A 13,890-nucleotide genomic window follows, 5' to 3' on the forward strand; every position below is an offset into this window, starting at 1 on the left:
GTCCAAGGGACTCTCAAGAGTCCTCCAATACCACAGTTCACAAGCATCTGTTCTTTAGCACTCAGCCTTCAGCACTCAAATCCATATGTGACTACTGGAAAAACCATAGTTTTGACTATGTGGACCTTTGTTGACAAAGCAATGTCTGGTTTTTAATATGCTGTCTAGGTTTGTCATAGCTTTTCTTCCAAGGAGCAAGCGTCTTTCTATTTCATGGCTGCAATCACCATCTGCAGTGATTTTGGAGCCCAATAAAATAAAGTCTGTCACTGTTTCCATTGTTTCCCCATCTACTTGCCATGAAGTGATGGGACCAGATGCCAGGATCTTAGTTTTTTTAAGGCTGAATTTTAAACCAGCTCTTTCCCTATCCTCTTTCACCTTCATCAAGAGGCTCTTTAATTCCTCTTCACTTTCTGCCATAAGGGTGGTACTATCTGCATATCTGAGGTTATTGATACTTCTCACAGCAATCTTGATTCCAATTTTGATTCCAGCAGCTTGAATCCAGAAGATTCTTGCTTCATCCAGCCAGTATTTCGCTGGAGAGCCTGGAGGGCTGCAGTCCATGGGGTCGCAAAGAGTCAGACACAACTGAGCAACCAAGCACAGCACTCTGCATATAAGTTAAATGAGCAGGGTGATAACATACAGCCTTGACATACTCCTTTCCCTATTTGGAACCAGTCTGTTGTTCCATGTTCGGTTCTAACTGTTGCTTCTTGACCTGCGTACAGATTTCTAGGGAGGCAGGTCAGGTGGTCTGGTATTTCCATCTCCTTAAGAATTTTCCGCAGTTTGTTGTGATCCACATAGTCAAAGGCTTTAGCATTGTCAATAAAGCAGAAGTCGATGTTTCTCTGGAGTTCTTTTGCTTTTTCTATGATCCAACAGATGTTGGCAATTTGATCTCTGGCTCCTCTGCCTTTTCTAAATCCAGCTTGAACATCTGGAAGTTCTCAGTTCACACACTGTTGAAGCCTAGCTTGGAGGATTTTGAGCATTGCTTTGCTGGTATGTAAAATTAAAGCAATTGTACAGTAACTTGAATAATTTTTGGCATTACCCTTCTTTGGGATTGGAATGAAAAATGACCTTTTCTAGTCCTGTGGTCACTGCTAAGTTTTCCAAATTTACAATAATTTACACTCAGTTCATAATAATTTAAATTAATAAGATTCACTCTTTTTGCTATTAATTACACTCCAAAGAAATATTTACTTTACCATCAAGTAACTAAGTGTTAGAACCCAAAGCAAATCAGTGCTGCACATGATTCTTTTCATACATAATCTTCATTAGAGTAGTCAGATTAGAGACATGATTTTAGGGCATTCCTCTATGGTTTCAAGATTTCCTATTTAACGACATGTTTCAAAACAGATATAATAACATATTCAAAATGCCCTATATAAACTAATATCAATTCTATTTTCATTTGCACTAAAGAGGCAATATGAAAATTGAGCTTGCCCAAGAAGCAAAACTAAAGAAAAAATATATATACTTACTGTAACACAACCTTTAGAAGCTCCTTTTATTTTACCAATATAAACAGAAGTAAATACAAAATCCAGTTGTAGATCCATCTCATTCTTAGGTATAAGACAGGACATGTTTTCCATGACAGGACTATATGAACATAATTCAGATGAAGTCTAACAATGAAAAAATTATAAAATGCATGTAATGCTAAGTATTATATAAATGTTGACAATGATTTTTAAGTCATATACTTCTTTAAATTATCATTAATGAGTTTGTGAAGGATTTCACACTGTTTTTACTACCAAGAAATAGTTATCTAGATTTTTCCCTTAAAAAGTATGATATACTTTGATAAAATTACTCTAGTTGAATCCTAAATTAATTCCATAGGGCCTACAATGCAGAAATACATCCTTCTCTGTATCAAATTCATGATTTCAAATTCAGTATTCCCTAATGGGCTTTATTTATAACTCAATAAAAATAAATTAAGATTTATATAATGTTTAGTTTAACATGAGTTTTTAACTATCTCTTCTAGTCACCACAACAACCCCATAGGGCAAGTTATTTTTTTCTTTATGCATTTCATAAGTAGAGCTGATAGATGTTTGGACTGGTTAAGTGACTTGCTTAAGATAACACTGCTAGTAAGAAGCAAAACTAAGACAAATCACCTTTCTATCTGCAGGTCAAGGGATATTTCAAGCATATAAAATTGCTTCTATAAACCAAGATGATGCTCTTAGCTACTGCATTCTTAGTGCACAAGAAAGGATATAACTGCCTAAGAAACGCTGATACATCAAATCTATACGATTTACAATGTGCACTATGTCTCAAAAATCTCAAAAATCATTCCACTTCTGCTCAAAAAATTCACAACTCTGCTTTTAAGTTATAATGGACGACCAGGCAGTACCAACAGCAGCAATTTTCCACGATCTCTTCTGAGTTCTACAATGCTTTCAGATGACTTTTTCAACTCCATATTTGCGTAGCTGTTACACATTATGCCTCTTTAACCTTAACATTACTAATGACCAAATAAACCACTAGTAGAGCAATTATCAGAGAAGGCAGTGGCAACCCACTCTAGTACTCTTGCCTGGAAAATCCCATGGACGGAGGAGCCTGGTAGGCTACAGTCCACGGGGTCGCAAAGAGTCAGATACGACTGAGCGACTTCACTTTCACTTTTCACTTTCATGCATTGGAGAAGGAAATGGCAACCCACTCTAGTATTCTTGCCTGGAGAATCCCAGGGACGGGGGAGCCTGGTGGGCTGCTGTCTATGGGGTCACACAGAGTAAGACATGACTCAAGCAACTTAGCAGCAGCAGCAGAGCAATTATGCATGAGTATTCACTCTCCTACCTCTAGAAAATGTTGCTTAATCTTCACCTCAAACATGCACTCTACTCATTATTTTTAATCCAGCTCACAATGTCATTTATCTGCTTAACAGAATTTTTTTTTATCATTCTCACCTTTTATTGTTTACTGTACTCTTATTATCCCTTAAGCAAAAAAGAGGGAATCTAATCAACTACAGATGGTTCTAATTAGTCAAATAACTGTGTATTTTAAGTGATAAATGGAGAAGAGCAGTTATAAAAAAATCCTTATTAGGTCTCACAATTGGTAAAGACTAGCTGGCTTTTAAAAATAGTCAATCCATGTTTCTAACAACTTCATTTAAAACTGGAAACAAGGAAGGGTGCAGAAGTATATTCTGCCTTACAGATCTTGGTAGATCTCTGTTATTTGCTGCTTGGCTGTGATCATATGTTGTCAGCTCTACAAGGGATGTAATTTTCCTTTAACATGATCATTTCATACTGCACTGTCAATTTACATGCTGCCAAGGGAATTGCAATTCATTTAGAATTTTGAACGCATTATCAACACTGTTTTAATTACAAATACAGCTATGCTATCAAGTAGGCTGCTGGACCAGATGGGGAACAATTGCTACATTTTAACAAAAATTCAGAATACAACTGCTGGGGTGATTTCTGTATGAAGTAACAAATGCAACAGAAACACCCATGAAACAATAATCAGTCTATCAGACTGTTTTCATTGAACTGACCAAATTCTTCATCACATTCTACAGAATAACAGCCTTTGCATTATTCAAAAACAACTAACATAAATTAACCATAATTCTGCACTGGTAGTGACTGAGAATCATTTCTTTAAAACAGGAAAATCAGAAGCTGATAATATGAATGAATACTGACAATAAATAACTTGAACCTTACTTTAGAGCTATACTCTTCTAAGACGTATGTCAAAAACACCACTGGCTGACATTAAACCAACACACACTTCCACTTCTGTAAGAAGGAAGAGACAAAGGACTTATCAAACTGATAGGCTTGTGACACTTTTTTCTAAATGCTTTCATATGTTGTTTCATTTAATACTCAAAATAATCTTGAGAAATAGGTGTTATCACTCTTATTTAGTATATAAGGAAACAGACTTAAAGAAGTTAAGGGACTTGTCCAAATGGCAGATCCAAGATCTGAACACAGCTCTGTATAGCTCAAGAAGTCAGGTTCTTTCCTCTACATCACGCTTTTTTAATAGCATGTGAGGAAAAGGAACAATTCCAAGTAGCCCTTGTACTACAAAACTACACAAATTCCAGAAACCATTTCATTCTAGAAAATATTTTGATAAAGTACTTAAACGTCCAATGAGAACCCAAAAAGAGAATATTTGAGTCGGAATATTTAGACTGAAAAAATAAAAATGACCAAAAGAAAACTGATATTAAGCCTTTCACTTCAAAATAAAGACAATTATATGCTTCCCTCAAACTAACAAAAAAGTTGTCTCAGAATTCAAACTAAGAAATAGGCAATTTTTACATAATATTCTGTTTGATGAAACAAAAAAAAAGTCATTAGCCAATAGTGTATATTTCACTGTTAATCTGTGAGAAGACAGAAATAAATTACCTGTACAGACTCACAAGTAATCAATGGTAGTTCTGACACTACTGGTTCAGAAGTACTCTCACTTTCATGAGAAATGGCATCATCCTGCTTAGGCTGTAATTTAAGAATTTCTGAACTTTTATGTTCAGTGGGTCCTTCTTCATCACTAGAAACAACAACTAAAATGGAAAAATGTATTTTTTTAAATGTGTCACAATAATCACATATAAAAAGAGAATTTTCTAATTCACTCAATGTATCGTTAATAATTCCACAGAACTGCATAATCTAACTTTATTCATTTTAGAAAGTAGCCCATCATTCATTATCTGATTTATGCTAGTTGCATGCGATGTTTTCACATCAGTGCTATTACTTGGCAGTTATCTGCAACCTTACTCTCTGGAGGAAGAAGGTATTTTAAAATAGATAAAGCCATTAGGAGAACTTAGGAACAGATTCTAGTTCTAATAATATATTAACGCCATCATTCTAAATTGTACTTTAAGTCTTGTTACATTAGTTTCTTCTAGGAGGAGGAAATGGATGGCTAGGAAAAAATGTGGGAGACTAGTCACTAAATATCCTTTAGAACCTTTTCTGTACCGTGTGACTGTATCAAATACTTGAATATTAAAATCAAAATTAATGACAATAAATAAATAGCACTTAAACTCTCTGTACTTCAGCTTAATCAATCAAAATGACAATAACGGCCCTTAAAGATTTGTGCAAAAAAAAAAAAAAAAACTACTGATGAGATACTGATGAGTACACTAATAAAAAAAAAAATTACTTCTGCTTCCAAGTACTCCATTCCTTACATAAATCAATACTACAAAATTAATGACATCCCAAAACCCCAAGTCTTTTTTTCCCTGAAGGTAATATATTCCTAAATATATTTCCTGAAGGTAATATACACGGATGTAATAAATAACACAGTGCCTCAGCAAAATTTCTTTGACAGAACAAATAACTAAACAGAGTAGAGAAAATTAATAGCTTTTACTATCCTCATGTTACTTACTTGGTTCAGCAGAGATAAATGATGGATTCCCTTCACTGTGTTCACTTAAAACAGGTTTTTCTATTGTGTTCAATTCATTCTCATCCTTCACAACTAGAGTAGAATTCCCCACAGTATCAGAGGAGATAGAGCTCTCAAAAGCTTCCATGGTTGAACATTCAGAGGTCATTTGAGGAGAAGCACTCAAAGTCAACTCCTGACCACAAAGTGAGGGTAGTTGACCAAAATCACTTTCTATGGATTCATGTGTAACTTCTTCAAACAGTTTTGGATCCTCATCATAGTTTTCACTTGACTTTTCCAACTCAGTGAATACTGCTGGGTCATTTTCTTGCTCTTTCTGAACATAAATAAATGTATATGAAAATCAGCATTTTTCAAATTTAGCTAACATGAAGAATCTTTTTTAAGTTTAAATTCCTATAAAGGTAAAAATACTACATCATTTCTATAATTATAGGAATAGAAAATTACACAATTACACTACATTACTCTTGTAAAAGTCTCTCAAGTATTAATATAAAGATACAAAGCTTGGTCTATCCAATCAGATGCCTAAATATTTTTTAAAAGAATGGGAAGGGGAAACACCCATATTTAAAAGTGGTTCAGAAGCCTCCCACAATCTAAGTCAACTTTAAATAAGAAAAAAATTTTTTACAGCTTTACTTTGCAAAACAGGCTATTTGACATTATGTGACTTTAGTTACAAGAGCAAAAAAATTAAAAACTTAGGATAACAACATGAAAAATTACGAAAATCCATCACTGCCTTCATATCTCTCAGCTCAGTTGCTCAGTCATGTCCGACTCTTTGCGACCCCATGGACTGCAGCACATCAGGCCCCCCTGTCCATCACCAACTCCTGGAGTCTACTCAAACACATGTTCATTGAGTCAGTGATGCCATCCAGCCATCTCATCCTCTGTCATTCCCTTCTCCTCCTGACCCCAATCCCTCCCAGCATCAGGGTCTTTTCCAATGAGTTGATTCTTCACATGAGGTGGCCAAAGTATTGGTGTTTCAGCTTCAGCATCAGTCCTTCCAATGAACACCCAGGACTAATCTCCTTTAGGATGGACTTGTTGGATTTCCTTGCAGTCCAAGGGACTCTCAAGAGTCTTCTCAAACACCACAGTTCAAAAACATCAATTCTTTGGTGCTCAGCTTTCTTCACAGTCCAACTCTCACATCCATACATGACCACTGGAAAAACCATAGCCTTGACTAGACAGACCTTTGTTGGCAAAGTAATGTCTCTGTTTTTCAATACACTATCTAGGTTGGTCATAACTTTGTTCCAAGGAGTAAGTGTCTTTTAATTTCATGGCTGCAGTCACCATCTGCAGTGATTTTGGAGCCCAAAAAAATTAAGTCTGACACTGTTTCCACTGTTTCCCCATCTATTTCCCATGAAGTGATGGGACCAGATGCCATGATCTTTGTTTTCTGAATGTTGAGCTTTAAGTCAACTTTTTCACTCCTCTTTCACTTTCATCAAGAGGCTTTTGAGTTCCTCTTCACTTTCTGCCATAAGTGTCGTGTCACCTGCATATCTGAGATTCTTGATATTTCTCCCAGCAATCTTGATTCCAGCTGTGCTTCTTCCAGTCCAGGGTTTTCTATGATGTACTTTGCATATAAGCTAAATGAGCAGGGTGACAATATACAGCCTTGATGTACTCCTTTTCCTCTTTGGAACCAGTCTGTTGTTCCTATCTCTTTTAGAATTTTCCACAGTTTATTGTGATCCACACAGTCAAAGGCTTTGGCATAGTCAATAAAGCAGAAATAGATGTTTTTCTGGAACTCTCTTGCTTTTTCCATGATCCAGCGGATGTTGGCAATTTGATCTCTGGTTCCTCTGCCTTTTCTAAAACCAGCTTGAATATCTGGACGTTCACGGTTCACATATTGCTGAAGTCTCACATCTCTATTACCATATAAATCTAAATCATGTTTATAATTATAACTGAAAGGCACTGCAAAGTCCTGAAATGCCTTGTGAATCAAAGGGCTCAAAAAGCTATCTCCAAAAAACAAAAAGCTATCTCCTTACACTTTTATTGTTAACTGTATACTAAGTTTTTGAAACTAAGTAATATATGCATCAAGTATTATAATTCCTCCAACAGATTTCCTAAACTCTGGAAAAAGAGAAGTCTATAGAAACTGGAAGTAAACTACTACTGATAAAATAGTCTGGTAATAATTTCACAGACAAGTGAAAAGCAACTGGCTAGACAGTATGACAATTATGTAGCTAAAAATAAGACAGAGAGAAGAAATAGCTCTGTAGGATATACAACAGACCACTAAGTAAAGGCTGGTATCAGAGGAGAAATAGTTTAAACTTTTTTACTTGTTCATAATACAGTTAGCCCTCTATATGTGCAGGTTCCACCAACTGTGGGTTCCACCAACTGCAAATGGAAAGTATTTCCAGAAAAATAATTCTAGGGATTTACAAAAGGCAAAACTTGAATTTGTCATACACAGGCCACTATTTACATGGCATTTACTTTTTTTCACATCCATTTACATAACATTTACAATGTATTAGTTGCAAGCAGTCCAGAGATGATTTAAAATGTACAGGAAGATGCAGATTACATGCAAATATTAAACCACTTAATATAAGAGATTTAATTTAAGCATCTATGGATTTGGTATATCCAAGGTCCTGGAACTAACACACTGTCGATACTCAGTGATGACTGTATTTGAAATTTGTTCCCATAACTGTATACTGCAAGAAAAGTAAAGCTGCATTTAAAGTATTAAAAAAAAATAAACAGAATCAAAAAATAGGCAAAGAAAAAAGCCTGAGGATAAAAACAGAAAGCTAATCGAACATTATTTGGTCACAGTCAATTCATTTTTATCATAGGACAAATTATTTCATATGACATCTAAATGCCTCTACTTACTGTCTGTTCTGCTGACTTATACAGAGAAGTAGGATTATGAGTACCAGGTAAATTACTTCTAAGCCTTTTCTTTCTCTTCCTGGAAATCATAGTGGGTTCCATTCTTGAAACAGAATTTGTATCATCCTTGTTTCCACTCCCCTCTTCAAGATGGTCACAGTCTCTACTTCCACTACTGAGGTCTAGAAACAAAAGAGACAGTTTTGGCCAAAAAGTACAAAAAGGATCCTCTTCAGAAGAGCTCAAAGAAAATCATCAAAATTGCTATACTACTCTCAGAGCTAGTTTTTTTAACTCCACTGTTAAATAAGCATACCAACATGGATAAATATAAAGACACATCTCATTTTAAACTGCATTCACAAAGCAAATGTTCATTGTACAAAAAATATGATATAAAGGAAATATATTAAAAGGTAGTATTAGTAACCAAAGCAAAGCAACCATACCATATTTTTCTTTTGCTATAATTGCATTTGACTATGATAAAGAAAAGTCTTAATAAAATTTTGAAAATTAGTGTCTTAAATGCTTTTTTTTAAATTTTTATTTTTACTTTATTTTACTTTACAATACTGTATTGGTTTTGCCATACATTGACATGAATCCACCATGGGTGTACATGCATTCCCAAACATGAACCCCCCTCCCACCTCCCTCCCCATAACATCTCTCTGGGTCATCCCCGTGCACCAGCCCCAAGCATCCTGTATCCTGCATTGAACATAGACTGGTGATTCGATTCTTACATGAAAGTATACATGTTTCAGTCTCATTCTCCCAAATCATCCCACCCTCTCCCTCTCCCTCTGAGTCCAAAAGTCCGCTTTATACATCTGTGTCTTTTTTGCTGTCTTGCATACAGGGTCATCATTGCCATCTTTCTAAATTCCATATATATGTGTTAATATACTGCATTGGTGTTTTTCTTTCTGGCTTACTTCACTCTGTATAATTGGCTCCAGTTTCATCCATCTCATCAGAACTGATTCAAATGTATTCTTTTTAACGGCTGAGTAATACTCCATTGTGTATATGTACCACAGCTTTCTTATCCATTCATCTGCTGATGGACATCTAGATTGTTTCCATGTCCTGGCTATTATAAACAGTGCTGCGATGAACATTGGGGTACATGTGTCTCTTTCAATTCTGGTTTCCTCAGTGTGTATGCCTAGCAGCGGGCATATAAATGCTTTTTAAATTCACTGTCATTTTAGAAATCACAACTAACTTAGACACTGGTTTTCTTTTTTAAATGTAAGTTTTAATACATATATTTAGTAACTGAAAAGAGACAATAATTTGAAACAGCAGAGTACTGATCACTGCTCTCTTAAAAGAAGCCAAAATATCTCTCCTCAGCAGACAATTGTGGTATGTAACCGTTCATAAGGCAATCAATTACTTTCACAGTTTATTTCTTTTTTGAAAAAAAATCAAGACCTTTCATTTTAAATCTCCAATAAATCTATTACCCTACAGAAAAGGAGGGGCTTCCCTGGTTGGCTTAGATGGTAAAGAATCTGCCTGCAATGCAGCAGACCTGGGTGCAAGCCCTGAGATGGGCGATCCCTTGGAGAAGGAAATGGCTACATACTCCAGCATTCTTGCCTGGAAAATTCCAAGGACAGAGGAGCCTGGCAGAGTCCATGGGGTTGCAAAGAGTCAGACATGACTGAGTAACTAACATGTTACTACAGAAAAGGAGGTGCTACCTTTTTAAAGTCAACAAAGTATTATGAAATGTATTTCAAGTATTATCAAACATGCTTAGTATTTCAGTTATCAAATATATGTACTATACAAAAATATGTTCCAAAAGGTTCTACCTAAGGTTATCCTAACTAACTGAAGATTATCCTGAATTTTTTTGCTTTTGGAATTATATCATATGAGTACCAACTCAGATATTATACCATTTTATATAAGAGATTTCAGCATTTATGGATTTGGCATGTCCAGGGTGCTAGAATTCACACAAAGCAAGTCCCAAAGCAGCTTCCTTGAATTCATAAACTTAAACCTATGTAACACTGACTGTTCTGACCACTTCATTTATTCAACACTACACACCTTCTATTCAAATTACTCTTGCTCTTACTCTAGCTTTATAAACATCTAATGACTAATATTCATAATACTTCTTTTTCATTGCTTAAAAGGCAGGCATGGGGACAGGACTGAGGCCAAAAACTCAAACCATGAACAGTCTTCCAAATTCCAAAGACAACACTCTTAACTCTCTCCCCCAGAAAAATAAACCACTCCCAAGTGATCAACACAGTATTTTGAAAAGCGCAATAAACTCTATTTGCAATTCTATAAACTGTAATGGTTTCCTCTGTAAACTGTAAGCAACGAAGGACAGGGAAACCCAGCATGCTGCAGTCCATGGGGTTACAGAGTCGGCCATGACTGAGCAACTGAATAACAAAAACTATAAAGGTAGTCAAATATAATTTCTACATGTAATACTGGATCAAGCTATAATTTTGAAACATAAATACTACAGCAAAAGAAACTGATGCAGGATTAGCTCAAGATGGCAGAGTAGTTGGACAAGCACTCACCACCTCCTTTTGAAAACATCAAAATCACCACCGAACAACAATCAACAAAACAAATGCTCGAATCTACCAAAAAAGGATACCCAACATCCAAAGACAAAAAGGAGTTCTCAGTGAGATGGTAGGAGGGGCACAATCATAATAAACTCAAGTTTCATACCCACAAGGTAGATGACTCAAAAGGAGGAAAACAATTTAACCATAGAAGTGAAAATTCTGAGCCCCACATCAGGCTTCTGACCCTGGGGGTTCAGCAACGGAAGGAAAACTCCCCAGAGAATTTAACTATGAAGGCCAGTAGGGTTTGATCACTGGTTTTTCACAGGACTAGGTGAAATGGAGACTCCACTCTTAAAGTGCGCATACAAAGTCTGTGCAAACCAGAATTCAGTTCAGTTCAGTCGCTCAGTCGTGTCCGACTCTTTGCAACCGCATGAATTGCAGCACACCAGGCCTCCCTGTCCATCACCATCGCTGGGAGTTCACTCAGACTCACATCCATCGAGTCGGTGATGCCATCCAGCCATCTCATCCTGGGTCATGCCCTTCTCCTCCTGCCCCCAATCTCTCCCAGCATCAGAGTCTTTTCCAATGAGTCAACTCTTTGCATGAGGTGTCCAAAGTACTGGAGCTTCAGCTTCAGCATCATTCCTTCCAAAGAAATCCCAGGGTTGATCTTCAGAATGGACTGGTTGGATCTCCTTGCAGTCCAAGGGACCCTCAAGAGTCTTCTCCAACACCACAGTTCAAAAGCATCAATTCTTCGGTGCTCAGCCTTCTTCACACCATTTCTGTCCTTTATTGTGCCCATCTTTGCATGAAATGTTCCCTTGGTATCTCTAATTTTCTTGAAGAGATCTCTAGTCTTTCCCATTCTTTTGTTTTCCTCTATTTCTTTGCATAGATCACTGAGGAAGGCTTTCTTATCTCTCCTTGCTAGTCTCTGAAACTCTGCATTCAGATGGGTATAGCTTTCCTTTTCCCCTTTGCCTTTAGCTTCTCTTCTTTTCTCAGCTATTTGTAAGGCCTCCTCAGACAATCATTTTGCCTTTTTGTATTTCTTTTGCTTGGGGATAGTCTTGCTCATTGCTTCCTGTACAATGTCACAAACCTCTGTCCATAGTTCTTCAGGCATTCTGTCAGATCTAATCCCTTGAATCTATTTGTCACTTCCACTGTATAATCATAAGGGATTTGACTTAGGTCATACCTGAATGGTCCAGTGGTTTCGCTACTTTCTTCATTTATGTCTGAATTTTGCAATAAGGAGTTTATGATCTGAGCCATAGTCAGCTCCCAGTCTTGTTTTTGACTGTACAGAGCTTCTGCATCTTCGGCTGCAAATAATAAAATCAATCTGATTTCAGTACTGACCATTTGGTGACATCCATGTGTAGAGTCATCTCTTGTGTTGTTGGAAGAGGGTGTTTGCTATGACCAGTGTGTTCTCTTGGCAAAACTCTGTTAGCCTTTTCCCTGCTTCATTTTATACTCCAAGGCCAAATTTGCCTGTTATTCCAGATATCTCCTGACTTCCTACTTTTGCATTCCAGTCCCCTACAATGAAAAGGAATCTTTTTTTGGTGTTAGTTCTAGAAGTTCTTGTAGGTCATCATAGAACCATTCAACTTCAGCTTCTTCAGCACTAGCAGTTGAGGCATAGACTTGGATTGTGTGTTAGTTGCTCAGTCATGTTTGACTCTTTGCAACTCCATGGATTGGGGCTCGCCAGGTCCCTCTATCCACGGGATTTTCCAGGCAAGAATACTAGAGTGGTTTGCCATTCCCTTCTCCAGAGGATCTTCCCAACCCATGGATCTAACCTGGGTCTCCCAATTTGTAGGCAAACTTTTTAACCATCTGAGCCACTAGAGAAGCCTCTAAATGAAGCATAGACTTGTATTACTGTGATATTGAATGGTTTGCCTTGGAAACGAACAGAGATCATTCTGCATTTTTGAGACTGTGTCCAAGTACTGCATTTTGGACTCTTTTGTTGACTATGAGGGCTACTCCGTTTCTTCTAAGGGATTCTTGCCAGGAACAGTATGAAAAGGCAAAAAGATATGACACTGAAAGATGAACTCCCCAAGTTGGTAGGTGTCCAATATGCTACTGGAAAAGAGTGGAGAAATAACTGCAGAAAGAATAAAGAGATGGAGCCAAAGTAAAAACAAATCCCAGTTGTGAACGTGACTGGTGATGAAGTAAATTCCGATGCTGTGAAGAACAATATTGCATAGAACCTGGAATGTTAGGTCCATGAATCAAGGTAAATTGGAAGTGCTCAAACAAGATGGCGAGAGTGAACATCAACATTTCAGGAATCAGTGAACTAAAATGATCTGGAATGGGTGAATTTAATTCACATGATCATTGTATGCATTACTGTGGGCAAAAATCCCTTAGAAAAAATCAAAGAGGATATCAAACAAATACCTAAAGACAAATAAAAGCACAATGATCCAAAATCTATTGAGATGCAGCAAAAGCAGTTCTAAGAGAGAAGTTTATAGTAAGACAATCTTACCTCTGGAAGAAAAAATCTCAAATAAACAACCTAAGCTTACACCTAAAGTGACTAGAGAAAGAACAACAAGCAAAATCTAAAGTTAGTAGACAAAAAGAAATCATACAGACCAGAGTAGATGTAAGTGAAAGAGAGCCAAAGAAAACAACAGTAAAGATCAATGAAACTAAATGCTGCTGCTGCTGCTGCTGCTGCTAAGTTGCTTCAGTCATGTCTGACTCTGTGCGACCCCACAGACAGCAATGCTAGTTCTTTGAAAATAAAATGAATAAACCTTTAGCCAGAGTTATTGAGATAAAAGACTCAAATCAATAAAATCAGAAATGAAAAAGAAGTTACAACTAATATCACAGAAATACAAAGGATCATAGCTGTATGCCAATAAAACAA

The 13,890-nt window shown here is 36.7% G+C and overlaps 1 protein-coding gene across 23 annotated transcripts in view; it reads right to left on the reverse strand.

Annotated features, from left to right (window-relative positions):
- Positions 1–13,890, reverse strand: part of SENP7 (SUMO specific peptidase 7) — a 164,341-nt gene that overhangs the window by 36,200 nt on the left and 114,251 nt on the right. For all 23 annotated transcript variants that reach the window (XM_060416974.1, XM_042232290.1, XM_060416902.1 and 20 more), the window contains 4 exons: positions 8,401–8,582; positions 5,470–5,809; positions 4,461–4,618; positions 1,512–1,658 (listed from right to left, as the gene is read on the reverse strand). In XM_060416974.1, the coding sequence (XP_060272957.1) occupies positions 1,512–1,658; positions 4,461–4,618; positions 5,470–5,809; positions 8,401–8,582 (827 nt within the window). The remainder of the gene's footprint in view (positions 1–1,511; positions 1,659–4,460; positions 4,619–5,469; positions 5,810–8,400; positions 8,583–13,890) is intronic.

Source organism: Ovis aries, chromosome 1 (assembly GCF_016772045.2).
Source record: "Ovis aries strain OAR_USU_Benz2616 breed Rambouillet chromosome 1, ARS-UI_Ramb_v3.0, whole genome shotgun sequence".
Taxonomy (NCBI): Eukaryota; Metazoa; Chordata; class Mammalia; order Artiodactyla; family Bovidae; genus Ovis; species Ovis aries.